Source organism: Scleropages formosus, chromosome 13 (assembly GCF_900964775.1).
Source record: "Scleropages formosus chromosome 13, fSclFor1.1, whole genome shotgun sequence".
NCBI lineage: Eukaryota > Metazoa > Chordata > Actinopteri > Osteoglossiformes > Osteoglossidae > Scleropages > Scleropages formosus.
In genome coordinates, this window is record NC_041818.1 from 26,950,499 (window position 1) to 26,969,744 (window position 19,246).

A 19,246-nucleotide genomic window follows, 5' to 3' on the forward strand; every position below is an offset into this window, starting at 1 on the left:
TTGAAGCCAATTAAATATGAATATTTGAAATATTTCATACAATTTATAGTTTGATTTGTTTCTCTGTGACTCACTGAAGCGCAGCCTCCTAGTTTCTGAGTCTCAGCCTGTGAGGCCTTCGAGGGGGTCAAATCGGCCCTCGGGGCAGGGGGGGGGGACAGAGAGGAGTTTCGATGAGAAGTGGAGGCACGCGCACAGCCAGCCGGGCCTCAAACTGCTCTGGGTCCGAGGGAGAGATGCCACGTAGTCCTGTGTTTGAAGGAACCGTCTTGCAGAGAAACTGAGGACAGCGGGACTCTGGTCCACCCAACACACACACACGGCAGAAAGAATGGACGCTGTCGGGTGTTTCGTCCTTCACAACCAGGTGTTCAGCAGTGCTGGTACAGCTTCACCCCTTGGTTCACGTGTGACCTGGACCCAGATGTTCCTCTCGGCATCGCAGACCCTCTTCGTACCTTGAGCCGCTCCTTTCTTCCTCACTGATGTCCTTCTGGACCAGAACCTGAGGTCAGACCCTCCCTTCAGGGCACTAAGACATTCAACTGGGTGCAACAAGCTTCACCTGGAATGGTCCACACCCGTAGAGCAGGTGACCAGGTGTTCGGCTTGTGCTCTCCACGGCCAGAGGTTCGAAAGGAGGCGCTTACATCATCGGACGGCCTGAACTGGTGAACAAATGGTACAAAGTATCAACTTATACATAAACAGAGACCCATAATTCATAAAGAACTCAGCAGAAGCGCAGCTGAAAGGGTGAAGCGCTTCCACTGGGCACCAGTAGATGTCAATATTGAGCTCTGGCTGAAGGGTCTTAATGGTTCCTGTCCTTAAAAGAGCCAGCTGGTGCTAGTGGGGAGGGATCCACTGACCCAGAGAGACCCCAGAGGACTTCAGGGGGCACCTATTGGTCCCAAGGACCAGGTCAAGGGTCACCATCAGGTTCAGGCCTTCAGGTCAAAGGTCGAGACAAGGAAAGGAGGAAACTACGAAGAGGGGGATGAAGGAACAAGGAGGTCGTGATGGATGGATGGATGGAAGAGATGCAAGTGGAAGCCGTTGTGCTACTTGAGCTGAGCTGCCTCTCACATGTGCCGCATGTGGAACTGTGAGTTTTGTTCTTTGCCCGTTTCTTGTTCTTCACAGCAAAGTTCTTCACGTGAACATTCCGACCCAGAATGAATCCAGACGCCACGTCTGAGGTGACAACAAGAAGCCCGAAAGTCTCCAGTGCGAGGCGAGCCACTTCGATCAGAGGCAATATTTACATGTCTCTTTACAGAAATAAACGGCATCGTGCAAAGGGTCAGAGCCGTTTTACCCCGTCATCGAGGCCCCGCGTACGTCTTTCAGAGTAGATTTTGTCCCAACTGCTGATCCATTTGACCAAAACGAAAACCAAAAAAACAACGTTTGTTTGAAAGGATGTTGAATTATGTCAAAAATGTTTTCCGCACCTCTGCGACTTCCCACACTCACTAGCGCCCCCGGTGGTCGTGACGAGTCGCTGACAGTGCGAGGCCCCGGTGCCCCATCAAGGATTAATGTGCTCCTGTGCTTCGTGGTGTGCGATCAGTAGCGCCGCCTGAAGGAAGTGGAAGTGCGGTGACACGAGAAGCACCAGAGATGTCAAGCGCAAGGGAAGAGCGATGGTTTGCGCCACGTGAAACCGAGCGCGGGGAGGATCCGAGCCGCTCGCCACAGGCTATAAAAAGCACCGCTGGGCTGAAGGGCTGCGATTCGTTTTTGTTTTCGGCGGGTAAGTGAGGAAGCTGCTCTATGTCGCTCCGACGCTCCAGCACTCGCTGGAGGAACCGCCGAGCATCTCAGCCCTGAGGAGCTGGACGTGCGACGAAGCCTCCTGACGAGCGCTTCACCCACATTCCCAAACGTGACCGCAGTCCTGAGCCGGGGATTTCAACGTGTTCTGTGGGAGCGGTGCTGTTGGACTCTACCGTACCACACGTGGCCCCCGGTAGTGCTCTCGGCGCACGCCAAAGTGCGACTCCCCCTTCGCCCCGCCTTATGGTGTTGCCTACACCTCCCAGGGCTTCTAATCAATACAGCTGTGGTTTATGTCTCGATGTGGGTTCAGCCTCGGCGAGCGCGACTTGTCAGAGTACGGAATGTCCTGGTGGATTCCGTCCTGCCGTCCTCGCGGAGCCTCAATGGCTGAGCTTTTGGTCACTTCCCAGAGCCCCAATCCTGTCTCCCGTTGACTGGATGACTCATCCCACCGGGGTACATTTGACCGCCTGTCAGCAACCCCAGTCCAGCTCAGAGTGGGACTTGAACCCCCACAAGTAGGTGGGGGTCACCAGCCTCCTCTCTCCTTTCATTTGTGCTCTTTGTTGGAGGAGTGTGAGCAGGGTAAATCACCTCATTGCCTGGGCTGGACCCGGTACAACTAACAAGGTGAATCACTGCCAGAGAGGAGCCCTCAAATATGAATAAATTAAAAAAGCCTCCATCCATCCATGATCAATAACTGCCTGTCCAGTGCAGGGTCACGGTGGTCCAGAGCCAATCCTGGAAGCACAGGGTGTGAGACAGGGACAGCTTGGACAGGACATCCGTCCATCACAGGTCAATCACACAACCACAACAAATAAAACTGTTTCATTTATTTTTCTGAACTCTTTGATGAGTGGCAGCTTGATTTGCATATTTGCGTCACTGATGGTCTGAGTCTCAGTCTCGGTCTTCCGTCCTGATTTATTCCTGCCTTTCGGAAGGACATCATGTGTGAAGAAAGTCAGTTCTAAGAGTGCCGTGGGTTTTTTATTTGAGAGTTTTATTTCAATTTGGTACTATCCTCTCGGAATTATGGGTCCCCGGGGGGTCGGTCCGTGAGCCGCCTCGAAAAACGTGAGAATGACACTTGTGTTTTATTTGTCATAAAAAATGTAGGAAGTGAAAGGTTTGCCTTGTAAAAAGTGAAGTGTTTCCTTAATTTAATCTTCATAAAGTGTTCATTTCTTCAATAAAGTGCACAGCATTCTTTTGATGTTTCTTTAGGTCATCCATGTTTTCCTTGCAGAATCAAAAATTATTTCTAAGGGGGACCAGAGAAAGGACAGAGAAGGTGTGTGCTGCGAGGTGTGAGGAGAACCTTGTTCTTGAGCCTGGTTATTATATTTTAATATATTAATATTATTAGTAATTATTATTAATATTGTTGCAAAGTGCACATGGGAATATAAATTATGTGTGTTTATGACTACTTCCCGGAGTCCTTCCGCGAGCTCGGTTCACTACGTGTGTTTACACGTGTTTTGGTTCTTTCGTCACAAGATGAACAAGCGTTGCTGAAAAAGAAAATTAAATGTGTCCTTTATGAAAAAAATAAAATAACACCATGACATATATAGCAGATGGCAGTTAAACATCCGTTTCCCAGCCGAAGGCCCGTTTGCTACAAGCAGCATGCCTTGCAGGACCTTTATTTTATTCCTTCGTGTTTTGCTCACGGGTTCCACGACCAAAAGGCGACAGTAAAACCCTACTTGACTGATGAGGCGCCGTGCAGCGACTGGGAAAACCAATTAAACCGGGTGGTGTTTTCCTAACTGTTATTTCACAATAATGTATTTACACTGGCAAATGTTGTTTAAATGCAAATTGTACCACAGCACCAGCCAATAAAGTCTGTGCATGAAACGGGAGCGGCGTCATTCACCTTTCTGCGTGCGTCGGGCCCCTGAAACATGGCGCGTTGCCTTGACTTCATCTCCAGTCCAGTGAAACCCTGCCTCCGCCCACCCCGCCCTGCCCCGCCCCGCCCCGGCCCCGCCCACCCTGGCTAACGTACCCCGCCGGCTTGTCGAAGCTTCCACATCTGTGGAGCGCGGCCTTGAGAGGCGCCCTCTACGAAAGTCCACACAGCTGCACGACTAGCTCTGCCCACAGCGGATGGGTTGGGGGGGTCCGGCACCTCGCTCGGTCCGAGGGGGTTCGCAGTCCCTACAGGAACGTTCCGGGAGCTCCTGCCCAGCCCTGCCATCCCAGAACCTCCCCCCAAGGATCTCAGCGCACTGCTGCTTTCCAGCAGGTGGCGTAGCAGTTAGCGGCACCGCCTGGTAGTTGGAAGGTTACTGGTTCAAAGCCCGCTCCTGTTGCAGCGCCCTCGATGAAGGTGCTTACCCTGAAATAGCACAGTAAAAGTGACCCTGCTCAGGAGGTGGGTAAATCAGTGGAGGAGGATGGCAGCTAAATGAATCACAGCAATAACAGTAATAATGATAACAATAATGATGAATAAATCCCAGCATGCCGAGCGCTGGCTGTGGAGAGCCCAAGAGCACATGACCCGGGTGGTGCTGTCAAGTCCCGGCGCTCCACATAAGAACATCATTATGTGACACGGCAGAAGGGCTCTTTGCGAATTCGTCGTCCCGCAGCATTGTTTGCCCCCCCCCGACTCACCCACCACCGGCACGGAGAAAGGGCCCAGTGTGGCCGCGCACAGTGGCCCTCTTCACCGGTCAGCTGCCTCGAACCCGCGCACCACTGGGCCCCGCTGCGAAGAAAGGGCCCGAAGCACAAAGGCTCCTCCAATGGGACGCGTCCTTGAGCGAGTGAGTCACCGGGGCACCGCCAGACACGGCCGCGTGGCCCCCGGGGGCCCCGGTACCCTGCTGGAGCTCGGAGAGGGGCCCCTCCCCCTTTGTTTGTTTATTTGTCCCACTTTGTTTGTTTGGAAGTAGGGTCTTGATTTAGAATACTGGGGACTCCATTGGTGTGGCCCTCTGCTCCCTCTCTCTGTGTGTGTGTGTGTGTGTGTCTCCGCTGAGCACTTGAGTGTTGTCTCCAGTAGCTGTGTGTAGTGTCTGTACAGTTCTTCTCTATCATGTGTGTGCGCCCCCCCCCTTCGAGGATGTTGTTTTCCTCACTCGAGGGTGGGGGCTGTGCGCGCGGGACATGGGGGGGGGGAGGTAGACGCGCGCGCACACACACGCACACACTCTCTCTCTCGCTTTTCCGGGTTTCTCTGGATCAGAAGTTTCCTGTGCTCGTCGCGCGGCTATGGGGCGACACGCGTCGTGAGAACCTCTGCGTCGCCGCGAGCTCGAGCGCGTGCTGCTGCAAGCGGCGCGCTGCGGACACGTTGTGCGAGCGGTGCGCGGACGCCGCGAGGCGCGAGCGGAGCCATGGCGCGAGACGGCGCGACCAGGAGCCTGGAGAGCATCGAGTTGTCCTCCCTCAGGGTGAGCGCGGACCGCCGCCGGGAGAGACTCTGTGTGTCTGTGTCGGAGTCTCTGTGTGTGGAGTGTGTCGCTGAAGTTCCAGTACTCTCCGACGACAGAGTCTGTCGCTCACTTATAAAAAGGTGACACTAGTAAAACGGTGGTAAAGAAGTGCCTCAGCCGCGGACGCCCGCCCGGCCGGTGCGGTACCGGTTCGACGTCGCCGCCGCCGCCGAGTCGAGTGTCCAGCGTGTCTAGTGTGGTGGAAAGAGCTGGAAGCCCCTCAGCCTGGTGTCCGAGCAGAAAAACGCGTCAGAAAAAAGGAAAAAAAAAACCGACTGGAGCCGCTTCGCTTGTGTGTCTCTCTGTCGCATTTAACTTGACTTGTTAAGTTGTTTACTTCTGATGTATTTACTCATATAAACTGTGTGCATACAACAGAACAACAACAACAAGGAGAGAATATTTCAGCCGCGCTGTTGTTGTGCGACTTTCTCGAGCATCTTCACTCTTTCTCTCTCACACACACTGACGCGCTGTCGCTCTTCCAGGATCCGGCCGGGATCTTCGAGCTCGTGGAGGTGGTGGGCAACGGCACCTACGGACAGGTGTACAAGGTCAGTGCGCGCGCCTCTGACGTCAGCAGCAGCGCAGCTTCACCGTTGAGACCGCAGTCGTTCGACACACGGCCTGAGTGTGCTGAGCGGGGGGAGCCTCTTCTTCCCGACACCTGTTCTCTTCTCTCAGCTTCCTGGCGGGTAGAGCTCTCCCTGTCCTGGGTTCGAATCCCCCTTGTTGCTGTAGTACCCTTGGCTGAACTAGTGACCCCCTCAAGGAGGCTCAAGTGTGACAGCTGATACTAGTATAGTGGTTAGTGCTGCTGCCTGTGGTTCTAAAAGTCATTGGTTCAGTTTACACTTGAGCAAGTTACCCTAAAATTGCTCCAGTAGAAAAATTATACCCAGCTGTGTCAATTATAAGTATCTTAACATTGTAAGCTGCTTTGGAAAAAAAAAGCATCAGCTGAATGAATCGATACAGTACAAATTGGTAAATTTAAGTTTATTATGTAACATGGTAAGCTTCCTTGGACAAAGATGTCAGTGACTTATAGTACACACACACACACACACATTTTCAGAACTGCGACTTATAGTAGATTCACAAATTTGTGTTGACTGAGGAAGTGTAACACCACAAACATTCAGGTGATCACAAGAAGATTGAGGAACCGTTGAGTTTAAGTTTCAGTTAGTTTGCATTGTGATCATCCTGAAAAACGGTTCTCGGAGCGTAGCTGTGTGTGCGTGCGTCTCTGTCTCTGTGTGTGTGTGTCTGTTTTCAAGCGTGTGAGCCGTGTTCACGCCGACTTCCAGTCAAATGTAAGCATCTTAACACCCTTGGGTGGAGTCCACTTCCTTATCGGCTCTGACATCACCCACCGTTGCACATGGTTTGCGGTACTTTAAAAAGAGGGGGGAAAAACAGGGCGTTGTGAATTGTTTCCCCAAAGCTGCAGCCAGCGCTCTCTCTGCAGCATTAACCGCATTCTCAGAAAGGGCTGGTAGGGTTTGATGTGGGGAAGCCTCTGGGCGGACACCTTCAATCGGCTGTCACCACCTGACCTTTGATTTATTTCACCAGAGACAAATTTGAAGACGAGGCGTTGGCGTGTATGTGTGTATTCTTATACATTTCCTGTGCAAACACACTTGCTGGGTGAACAAAATATTAGAAATGTACACAACAGGTACTGTAGCTGGTAGCATAGTGGTTAGAGCTACTGCCTTTGAACCAGAAAGTCACAGGTTCAGTTGACACCTCCAGCTCTCCTTGAGCAAAGTTCTTAGCCTAAATTGCTCCAGCAAAATTGCCCAGCTGTATCAATGGGTAAATAACTCTAAGTTGGAGGAAAGCATCCACTAAAGGAATTAATATAAATGTTGAGGAGTCCAACACAGGATAACCAAATTACACCTACAATGGGAGATGTGTTAAGATCAGTAAGAATCACTGGTATGTGTCTGCTGTAGGTGAGGACTGATTCTGTTGTGTGTGTTTCTAGGGCAATGTGGGACAGCTAAAAGAGTGTGAACATGACCAAATAGTCAGGGCTTGAACTGCAATTAGAATGGCTTCAAAAATCTGCTAAACAATATAAAAACTCATGGCATTGAATCCCAAAGACTATTTAAAACTGGATTGAAAAAGAATGGTGTTTTAACTGAAAGATCTCTTACAGGGACAGACAGGGCAGCTGCTTAAAACCACAGAATGATAGCCTTGAAAACCACCAGAGGCCTGAATTAACACCTGTGGCCCAGTCTCAACAAAACCTGTACGTTGTGAGATCCACGGCGCTTGTTTTTATATCAGGGCTGCTCTTTGAACACCGCTGGTGTCAGAGGCTGAGAAACAGCAACAAATGCACAATATGGTCGAAGGGGCACAAAGCTTTGACCGCAGGTCTGTGTGAAAAGTTATATGTCTGATGAGTTATCTTTTGCTCTTTTTTTCAACATCCGGATGGATTTATGTTTGGAGGAAGCCTTCAGCCCAGCAGCTGAACATGGCACTGGATCTGTAATCGTGTGGGCAGCCATCTCGTAGGCCCCAGGGAGCGGATGTGGAGCGGGTCCTAAATCAGACCACCAGCCTGTTTCATAGGGCATCTCATAGGTTCACCTCCAGATCCAGGAGACTTTCAAGGGGAGAACTTCCATTCCCTGCATGTGACATCAGTAACAGGGTCATCGGCTGTACCCTGCACCCCCCTGGGGCCCCATGTAAGCAGAACCACAAATAGCACTCTTGAGTTGGTGTTCTTAAAGCTCTGGCCCTCGCTCTACTGCTTCCTTCAAGGACTGCAAGTGCGTGGGTCACAGCGGAAAACCATTTCTATGTTCTGTGTATCGTGTGGTTCTGCTTCTGGCTGGATTTGGTTCACCGGGTAGAAGGTGTCTACAGCACTAGAACACTAGAATGACTTACAATGACAAGCTGGCTCCTTATTTACCCATTTATACAGCTGGGTAATCTTTACTGGAACAACTGAGGGTAAATAAGTTACTCAAGGGTACTACAGCTGGAGGTGGGATTCAAACCTGTAACCTGGGGGGTCCAAAGGCAGCAGCTCTTACCACTACACTATTACGTGCCCCTTTATAGAAGTTATGTTATGATATTTACGCTCAGAAGAGTGTAGAAGTCCATCAGTTCTTGGTTTTGTCTCTGCTGTGGTGGAATGAGCTCCGTTTGCCCCCTCAGAGCTGCTGAGTCCCTCCCAGTACTCAAGAAGGGTCTCAAACCTTCGCTTTGCGATCCACTTCTCTCCTAAGAGCTCCATGAGCCTAACACCATTGCCTATGATGATCTATGTATTTTCTATTTTAATCTAAGTTAAATAGGTAGATTCAAATGAGCTCCCTCTACGCCTCAGACCTGCTGAATCCCTCCCATCAACAGCATCTGCTATGATTATGTATTTATTTGCTATTTGAATGTCATTTCTATAGAGCTACTTGAAGGGTGTGAATCAGCAATGTGGTGGTATCAGACACACAAGCTGTGCTTCAGTAATCTATCTGAAGCTCTTTTTCTGTTGTTGATGCACTTTTGTTTACCTTGAGTTCCATGTTGCTTGCGAAAAAAGCATGTATGAAATGCATAGATGCAAATGTTTTGTCATAGATAGACAGCAGGTAGGTTAAGGTACAGCTGAACACTTTGGCTTGAAGTGAGATCAGAGCACCAGATGGAGAAGTGTGTCTCGCATTAGCACTTTGACAAACACACATGCTCAACTTTTAAATGTATTTCTGACCTTGGAGATGGGTGTTGAGGCCAGTGCTGTAAAGACGCACTGAATCACCGCAGATGTCGAAAACATCATGCAGTGAAGTTACGCTGTAGGGGAAAAATACCGCATTCCACAATCGGCGTGCTGGCAGAGTGGTGTCGCCGTGAGAAACACCAAAGGGGTGTGTCCCTTCTCTGTAAGTAATTAGCAGAGCCAGCGGCAGCTGTTTCTGCAGCATTGGCATGTGAAGTTCGCAGTGGCCTCAGGTGAAGCTCAAATGGTCGCAGTGAACAGGAAATCCTGTTTTTTTTTTTTTTTTGAAGCTTGTCATTACGGTTGATGCACCGCAGAGAGTACACAGCTCGCAAAACTCGCTTCATCCCTCCCGTAGCATCAGGGCCGAAAACACAGTATCATAGCGCGAGCTCATTTCTCCAGTGCATTCATCTGAAGACTCTTTGAGGTTCTTGCCACTCAACCGAGGCTCGCGCTGCTGCTGCTCAAAGAGAGCGTCGGCCCCTTACCGCTCTTCTCTAACACCAGTCTATCGATCACACCAGTCATTTTGGGCCATGCTGAATTCCCAATTAAGGCTTTCCAAAAGGTGCCCCCCCCCCGACATCAAAAAGTTAATTCACACTCTCTGAGCAGTCTTTTGGTGTGGCCTCAGCTCTTGTCTTATTCAATTAACAGTTCCTCTGTTGCCTCTGATCAGGTGGGTGGAGCTTCACTCAAGCCCATGTGTGAACCAGATCATCACTTTTCGCGAAGTGTTTCACTCCATCGTGACCTTTGCATTTTCAGGTGGTTGTGTATTCCTCTTCCATACCCTATTTTCTGCTGTAGTTCACTGCTGCGATTGGGGGAGGGGTTGAATCACACACCCTCAGCCCCTGGACTGTCAGCTGTATTTAGGTGGGAAATGAGCACCAGGTGTGGCTTGTGAAGCCCTTGCATTTATAACAGATTTTGGGAAGGAACTTGTTGTCCTGGACTGTAGATTTACTGTGTGTGTAATTTTAAATTATAGCAGTCTCTGTGTTTCGTTTGTTTTTTTTTTGGGGGGGGGTGCATTTTCTTTGGGGCAGCTGGTAGTATCGTGGTTAGCACTGCTGCCTTTGGACCCAGAGGTTGCACGTTCAAATCTTACCTCCAGCTGTAGTACCCTGGAGCAAGATATTTACCCTAAATTGATCCAGTAAAAATTACCCTCTTGTAGAAATGGGTAAATAATTGTAAGGAGCTTAACATTGTAAGTCACTCTGGAGAAAAGCTAAAGGAATAAATGTTACCAGCTCAACCGGTGGCACCGTTCTTTCAAGAATAAATAAATCTGCTTAAGTCTGCCCTCTGCTTCCTCGCTCCTGGTGGCTCCTCTGACCAGAGGCGCATCGGTCCGTCAAACACAGCTGTTGCGAAACGGCTCGCTGTTGTTCAGCACCGTGCTGTGCGCGGCACATTTAGTGCTGTGCTCCTACGTCCTCGAGAGCCGTACAAATCGAACACTCCGGAAAAGCATGAGATGATGTGGGACGTCTCTCCGAGGGCTCTCGTGGTTTGCGCTGCGCAGCGCTCGTGTCACAGAGCCGCATTCTGCTCGGGAGTCGAGGGGCGGTCGGCCCCGTGAAGATGTTCTCCTACAGGCCTCTCTTTTCACAGTATCGGCTTTGGGAGAAGTCAGCTTTTATTAATTACCATGCAGTTCTCAGTTCCAGGCCTGTGGCAAGCGGCTCTTTTCAGATCGCCAAACTCCCACCATTCCTTGCTGCTGTTAGGGGAATAAAAGTCATGCTCTTGATACGCTCTTCCTCACTGTTTTAAATATTTACTCTGTTTTGCTTTACCTAAATTTCATCATCAGTTTTTTTGTTTTTTAAACTAGTTTTTAACCACTTTTTTTGTGCGTTGATGATGGGACGCAGAGCGCTTGCGGGCAGCATGGTAAACTTCAGCCCTTTCTCAGGAGCTTTGCCGGCTGGGATGCTGTGAAGAGCTGGGGACGGGGGACTTCACCAGAAGGGTGGAACCAACGTTGTTCACCTCCAGTTCCACAGCAACGAACCGAGGTGTCAAAATCACAGTAGCACTAAGCAGTTGGTGTTTTCCCTGGTGCTGACTTCCTGTTGGGCATTTCCTGGACATCAGCCACTTCCAATAAACTGGATTTCATACCACGGTGATGAATTAACTTGGGATTAAGTCATCAGTTAATTGTAAGTTTATATGAATTGTTTTTGCTGTGGTTTTCAGGGCCTGTGTGACTAGTTACTGTGGCCCCACCCTTCGAATTGTGCGTTTGATGTGAGTTTGTGTGACTCAGACGTTCTCTTGGCATTCTCCTCGAGGACTTGGCACTGTTGCCACGCTATTGTTTCCAGTTCCACTTCGGCCGACGGGCTATTTTTGAGTTTGTCCGGCTTTGCTCTTCTCACATTGTTTTCATCTTGTCGTGAAGACCTGCAGGACCCCATCTGTATTCCGAAACGGCCCCCAAGATTGTCGCTGTCGCAGTGAATTCATCGAGGCGTCCGCTCTTTGGGCGGTGCAGATCCTGCTGGTCTCCAGAGAACTCACTGTCTGTGGCTGGAGAGCTTATGATACATATCCCACCCCCCACCCCTACCCTCAACACACACACACACACACACACACACACACACACACACACACACACACACACACAACCCTGGCGCCATTCTCCTAAAGTTCTGGCACATCCCAGAGGGCCTTGTGAAGCGGCTCATTGGCACAGGGAGTCCCTGCTGTGGGTGTAGTCGTGACCCAAGGGGGAGCAGGTCATGTGAATTTCCAGATTGGCGCTCGGGGGATCGGGAGGTGGACGGGTTGGGGCGTCCCGTGATGTCAAAACTCTCGTGCCCCGAGGTGACGCTGCTTGTGATGTGTGATGGCGCATGGGTCTTCGTAATGAATGGAGCAGAGAGCTACCTCATTAGGGCCTATCAGACCACCCGGCCTCCTGCAGTTCTGGTTAAAAACGCCCATTAAAATGCGTGGTGACAGCAGTTCTGGTTAAAAACTCCCTTCACGCTGCCGTTTCTTTTTCTGAGGCGTCGTCCGTGTCTCATGTCGAAAATCCACGTTGACATTGTGAGTCGCTCTGCTTGTGCTCCTTTTGCCCGACTGTACGTGGAGCTGCTGAGCACCATGATTTTTTTTTACTGCCCTGTGTAAACGTGTCCAGGTGCTCGCGCAGGTCACCACTGAGATTTCCTTGAGTGGCTTTTCAGTCCTGGGTTGCAGCATCACTTGCAAAGCTACGGCAAAGTGACACAAGACCATGGCTGTTTTTCCAGTGTCCAGGAAGTGGCAGTCATACGCACCTCATGGCTGAATCAGACACCTCTGAGTTGGGCCTCTGTGTGTGTGCGCGCGCATGCAGCCCGCTATGAGAACTGCACAAGTCCCACATTGTGAAAGCCCTGGCCCAGGAATCTCGCAGGAGGTTCGCACGTGGCTGCTGCAGGAAACCGATTTCTCAACAGCCACTTCCTGCCGTCCGTCGTTCAAACACCCGGCCCCCCCAGGAGGACCATGACGTCACACCGAAAGGGCCTGGTGTGAACAAGGTCCCGGTGTTGAAATGCGCCCTTTCTGCATGTGCTGAGAGGAACCGTGGCAGCGAAGCGATAACCTGCCGAAAGCCCCCACAGATTGTATCAAAGGAGGGGGTCATTCGCTCCGAAGGATATTTCTGTCAAAAGGGAATTTCCTCATATTCGTCCCGCCACCCTCAGTCTCCTGAACACATTGTGTGCAATGACAGGAGGCAAAACAGGAAGTCCCTGCAAAAAGGTTTCCATTGCAAGAAAGTCCATTTGAACCAAATAGCAGAGCCACAATGAAGTGTCTTTCCTTGTGGGGGGTTGCTGGGGGGGGGGGGGTTAACATGTAAACGTGGTCTCTTATTAGGGGCCTGGGAGAGAGGACAGGGGGTTGGGGGACTTTTCCTTCACTTTCAGCTTTCTGGAGATGGGTCCTACGATACACGTCATCTCCACCACCTCGGTGGCTCGGTGTTGCAGGGGAAACAAACCGTCCGTGATGACAGTGACGACTGCCACGACTGTGAGTTGAGAAACCAGCCGGTCCTGGGGCCATGTTGTTGCTGAGGTTGGACAGGATCATCCAGGGCCCTTCACTTATATTTTTTGCTCTATTTCATCGATAAAAAGAACATGACTATGTCAGGAAAATCAACCCTCGTCACTGACAGTCAGTCCTTCGTTTCTTAGACATGAGAATGGAGTCTGTGAACGCAGGATGATATAGATGAAGATGACTTGTGTGTCAGAACTGTGATCTGAGTGTGAGACTCTGAGCAATAGTGCAGGCTGAACACGGAACACACACCTTCGATTGATCCATTAATCCATGATCAATATCTTCTTCTCCAGGTAACCCTGCAGGGCTGCAGTGGTCCACAGCCTATTCTAGAAAAGTAGGGCGTGAGGTAGGATACACCCTGGATGGGACTTCAGTACAAGGCAAGGCAGTCATACACAGTCATTCACACACACACACACACACACACACATATACTGAGGGCAATTTAGAGTCACCAGTCATGTTGAAATGTGGGCCTTTGGACTGTGAGAGGAAACCAGAGCACCTGGAGGAAACATGCAAACACAGAGAGAACATGCAAGTTGCATAGAGGTTGAAGTGCTTTTAAAGCCACATCGAAAGCCATGGTCCAGGAGCAGTAAAACACAAGTGCTACCCACTGCACCATTGTGCTGCCTTACCTTACATTGATTTCCAGTCAAAATAGCTGTGCCATGGAAGATACTTTTATTTTTTTGATGACACTTGTGCACAGTGCAGCATGACGTTTTGGGCACGTGTACAGCTGTATGTGTTACTGCTTTTAAATCAGTAACCTTCACGTGGCGCCTTTGTTCATAACAGCTACATCTCAAGGTTACATGAAGCCGATGCGCTTCACAAGCTGTGAAGTGTGAGAGGACAACAGGGCCTGGTGCTGTGCGGTGTGTGTTTGCGGAAGGAACCACCGTCTGTGTAGTTTTCTTCAACCTTTGGTCCCCGCTGACAATGAAAGGAAACGGGACTTTCGTTTCGTCTGGCGCTCCTGGCACAGGGCCTCCTTCTGCTTTTGTTCCTCCACCAGAGCTGCTCTGAGTGTTGCGTTTCGCCTTGCTTGTGGTCGCGGTCGGTTGCAGCCTGCCAAGGGGTGACTTCACTGCCGAGTTCTCCGTCGAGAGGTTCAACGGGAGATTCCCGACACTGCAGCCTGACCTTTGCTTTTAGTTTGTTAGTTCCTTGTTCAAAAGCTTGGCCCGTCAACCGGGTCCTCTGGTGTCCCTCCGGCATGGGATTGAAGCGCCACCGACCACACTGCAAATCTCCTGTTTACAGAAGCAGGTGGCGAAGGACCAATATGGGGACGGTGCTCAGAGATAACATCAGTTCTGTCACTGTGACCAAAAATATGCAGAACAGCCCTGAACACACACACATACACACACACACACACACACACACACACACACACACACATCCCTTCTGCTGCTGTAGTGCCACCTTGAGCGAGGTACTTGCCCTAAATTGCTCCTGTGAAAATTACCCTACTGAATAAGTGGTTAAATTAGTGTAAGTAGCTTAGCAGTGCAAGTCGCCTTGGAGGGATGTATCACCTGTGAAGTAAATGAAAAAGGTGAATTGTCGCACCAGTACGTCTTAGTTGCTCTTTGTGCATTGTTCCGTCTGATGTGACCGCAGTAAATCAGAATGAACCCCAAAACTGTCTCAGCACACGGCTCCTGCTTCTTTTGTTCCCCCAGTAGGCCTCAGACCTGAGGTTGCATAAAGTCAAACCTATAAATGAGACCTGTGTCAGACAATGTCCACTTAACTACACTGACCTGTGTTTGTCCCGTGTCACACTGTCACCCCCCCTCACAGGATTCCTCCTGTGGTCACCCCACACAATAGCCTGGATGTACGAGTGCTGATAGGAAGTGAATTTCGTCTACGAAAAAATGGTGATTCATGATGGAGAAGCCGTGGTCCGCTGCAGACCAGCACGCCGTGACCTTGAGAGCCGCAGTGGGCGGAGTCCAGGGCGAAAAGAGGCCATTGATTACACATTTGCTGCTCAGGGCTTGTCTTTACTGGTTATGTTGCACTATGGATTAGGAAACGGAACGTGTTCACGCTCTGAAGGAAATCTGTGCTGAGTTGAGAAACCAGCCCCCCGAGGCGATGTTGCCACACGGCGCTTTCCCAAGATGCTCACTTTCACGTGTTCTCGGAATTGGATTTGATATTTCATCAGCAGCGTCTTCGTCCACTTGGCCTCATGCAGCAGTACAGAGCCAGTTTTAAACAAGCGCTCTGGAGAGATGGGCTTCGCACCAACTGGTGTCGGGTTCAAGTCCCATAGTGACCCTCCTGTTGTACTGCTGGGGAAGGCAGTTAACTCGAATTGTTTTGGTAAAATATCAAAAACCGTAGGCTTCTGCGGTTAGAGTCAACTGACTGGAGGTTTTGTTCTTCTGGATTAAACCACGTATGGGACATAAACATACATTTGGAACATAGATTTTGGTAAAACGTTGCACTCATCAAACCACAATCACAAGTTCGATAAAAAAATACACTCATTTCCTTTACTTCAAAAGATGGGGTGAGATAAGTGCTGTTGAACTTCTTTGAATACGGTAGTTGAGGTTATTAGTACTTATCTCACACCTTTGTCCCAGGCAACTCACAATGAGAGGTTTGTACACTACTAACAGTCATCTACCCATTTATACAGCTGGGTAATTTTTTGTAGCAGTTTAGTACCTTAACTAGGGTTACTACACTCGGGATGCAGTTTAAACCCAGGACCTTCTGATTGCAGGGCAGGAGCTCTAACCGATACACCACCTACTGCCCCTGGTAAGTGTTGGTGTTCAGCTTTGTGTTCAGAGCTGGATTTCAGGCCTCCCTCACCAGCTGCTATACTGGGGGCGTGTTTGGTGTAGCCGCAGTGTGGGACGCGCTCCGGGTTCCACTGGGGAAGAGAAAGAGGCTCCGTTTTGGAGAAGCACACGCTGTGCTTTGCTTCCCCACTCCTTTCTCACATCTGCACCTCTCACAGCGCCTCCCCTGACTGGGGCTTTTCTTCTGCACCATTCTTCACGGTCAGTTTGTGCGTGATGTGGTCTGCGCACACGATTCGAGCAGGCTGCTCTGCCCCCATGAAGAGTGTGTTATGTGGTCTGTCAGTGTGACACATCTGCTCTCATTCCTGTGCTGCTTTTAGTCACCACACTTGTGTAGTGTTTCCCACCTCTGCACATCCTCATAGCACCGACCTTTAATAGCCTCATCTGAAATCGTAACATTGAACCAAAAAAAACCGTGTCCACGATGCTGCTGATCTGGCCGTCTGAAGGAGAAGGTTTTTGCATAGTGATTAAATGGCAGTTCTTGTGGCTGCGATGACTGTTGGCCGCCATGACTGCCATAATGGTCTTTGCTATGGTTATGGATCAAGGCGATTACTGTGATGGCTATCAGTTTTGGTGACTAGTGATTGTTGCAGTGACTCTGATGACTGTGATTCCTGACCACTGTTTGTGATGACTGATTGTGACTGTGGAGAGTTATGGTGGTAATTACTGAGGTGAGTGTAATGGCTACCGTGACGGTGAAAAACCGATGACTGTGACAGCTGTGATGACAATGATCACTGATACCGTGATGCTGTGATTTTTATGATGACCATATTTACTGATGACTGCAGTTAATTTGGTGATTATGGATACTGTGGATGTGCTCTGACTGTGTGTGTGTGTTTCCTAGGGGAGGCATGTGAAGACGGGACAGCTTGCTGCCATCAAGGTCATGGATGTGACCGAGGTGAGACCCCTCCTCCCTCCTCTCACCTTGGCATCCTTGTCCCCCTGTCCTACTGCACAGCAAACCAAACATGATGCCGGAGAGTCACCTGAGCTCACCCCTTTCTGCACATTTTTTAAAATATTCAGATGAGTATGTAAATTCGTAGCAGCAGAAGTGGCCCAATGTGGTAAAGCTTATAGGTTCCCTCCCTTGTCCGTCTGTGGCAGCGGTCATGTTGCTCTGCGGCACCGGTGCCCACAGCTGGCAACAAGATGAGGCTTGGGTGGCCCCGCTGCTGCAACGCCGTTATCACTTTGATTAGACCTGATCTACTAGGAGATGCGCTCCTGCCCCCAACTGGTGCGTGATGAACAGAAGCAGGTTCCGCAGGACCCCATTTGAGGCACCCAGGCGCTCCTGGGCTGTCCTCCACAGACCGGGGTCCAAAAATTGGTACGGTTCACAAGGCATCAAAACACATATTGCATACGGATATTGTTTCCACGTTTGAGCTGTAATATATTTTTAATAACCCTCCTTCCTGTTGACAGATGGTATTTATGAATACATATTATACATATTATTAAGGTTTGAATGTAATATCCATCCCAATGTTAATAACAGATATGTTGTGCGTGTCTTCTGGCTCATAAGTGAAAGCAGGGGATGGGCTCGAGCAGCTCGGGTCCCTTGCTACCCCACCCCCCCAGTGCGCACACACACACACACACGTCTTCCTGTTTCCTGTTCAGTGCTAGACTGTCTCTCTGCCTCTGCGTGGTAGCAGCGGGAGGTTTCCCGTCTATTCGCCCCTGCCCCTCCCCCACAGCAATCTGTCGCTTCCTTAGCCACAGCTGATCACCTTGGTCACATACCATGCCCCAACCACTCCGTGGGCCATCACCAAGCGTGGCGCTGACGCCACCGACGTCCCTCAGGGACCAACATGGTGTTGTCTTAAAGAGCAGCTGGCCTGGCCCCACCAAAGAGGACCCTCCCCCCTTCCACGACAGGGCCGGCTTAAAGGCAAAGGAGCACATCAGTGATCAGGAATCGAGGTTCAGTGATGTTTGGCTGTGTCGTTTATAACAGCAGAAATGGTTCTCCTCCAGCTCATGACTCAGGTTTTTATTAATATCACTTTAAACTGGCCTAGACTCCATTTCATCGGTGTCCTTTCTTGCCGGAGTCCCACCTCAGCGCGACGGCCTCTGCCGCGAAACCTTTCGGTCGGAGATGGAGATGGATTGATGGTGGTTTGGAACAGCCCACTGTGGCAGTCGATGGTGACTGACCCCACTGTTCTGTATTCGGATTACTCCGCCTCCATGGGTACTCCAGTACATGATAAGTACATGGTACATGAGTGCGTAAAGTGGCTCTGGATCGTTAAAGCAGCTCTCTTCAGCTTTCAGTAGTCTTTCCATAATATCAATAGAGAGCGTCTACTGGCAAAAACGGCAACGGCTGTAACCTGTGTCTCTGTGCGTGGGCAGGAGGAAGAGGACGAGATCAAGCTGGAGATCAACATGCTGAAGACGTATTCTCACCACAGGAACATCGCCACCTACTATGGTGCCTTTGTGAAGAAGAGCCCTGCGGGGCAGGATGACCAGCTATGGGTAGGCATCTCTTTGCTTCCTGTTTGACTGCAGGAGGACAGCATGACATGGTAATGCCTGGTGGGGGTAGGCTCATCTCAGGTCTTTGAGGGGCTCAGGGGGTTTCAGCCAGTTCACTGAGACACACCTAAGTGACACATAGCTGTATAGATAAAGGCCTCACAGTAAGTCACCTACAGTGGTGTGAACTATTAGGATGCAGGGTTCAGGTGGTGTGGTCTGTGTTGTCTGTCCGTAACCCTCCCTCCCCACCTCCATATCCCCCAGCTGGTGATGGAGTACTGCGGGGCGGGCTCAGTGACCGACCTGGTGAAGAAGACCAAGAGCAACTGCCTAAAGGAGGACTGGATCGCCTACATCTGCAGAGAGGTCCTGCGGGTGAGTGGCACCCACTTGTGCCCTGTCCTGCATCCCATCTCCTGAGTCTCATACCCCACCTATAGGCTTTCTCCTGAGCTCCATATTCAACCAGCAGCTCCTCCCATGAGACCCAAGTACCACCTTCTAGCCCCTCCCTTAATATCGGGGTCCCACCTTCAGCCCCTTCTTTGAGCCGCATGGTCTACCTACAGACTCTCCTCCCTGCCCCCCCACCCTATGGCCAACTGAAAGCTGCCCCCCAAAGACAGAGATGCAATCAGCAGCCCTTTCCCTGAACTCCAAACCTCACCTACAGCACCTTCCCTGAGCTCCATGCTAAACCAACTGTCTCTCCGTTGAGACCCAGGTCTGACCTGCAGCCCCCCCCGCGCCCCACTTGGATTCTT

General features: G+C 50.4%; 1 protein-coding gene across 11 annotated transcripts in view; it reads left to right on the forward strand.

Annotated features, from left to right (window-relative positions):
- Positions 1 to 4,481: 4,481 nt before the first annotated feature.
- LOC108923100 (mitogen-activated protein kinase kinase kinase kinase 4) overlaps positions 4,482 to 19,246 on the forward strand; it is a 37,966-nt gene continuing 23,201 nt past the window's right edge. For 10 of the 11 annotated variants that reach the window (XM_018733612.2, XM_018733614.2, XM_018733613.2 and 7 more), the window contains exons 1-5: positions 4,985 to 5,207; positions 5,738 to 5,803; positions 16,819 to 16,875; positions 18,354 to 18,479; positions 18,747 to 18,857. In XM_018733612.2, coding sequence (XP_018589128.1) covers positions 5,151 to 5,207; positions 5,738 to 5,803; positions 16,819 to 16,875; positions 18,354 to 18,479; positions 18,747 to 18,857 — 417 coding nt within the window. In that variant the 5' untranslated portion in view covers positions 4,985 to 5,150. Of the gene's footprint in view, positions 4,578 to 4,984; positions 5,208 to 5,737; positions 5,804 to 16,818; positions 16,876 to 18,353; positions 18,480 to 18,746; positions 18,858 to 19,246 lie in introns of those variants that run through there. The other variant, XM_018733609.2, reaches the window with a different exon arrangement.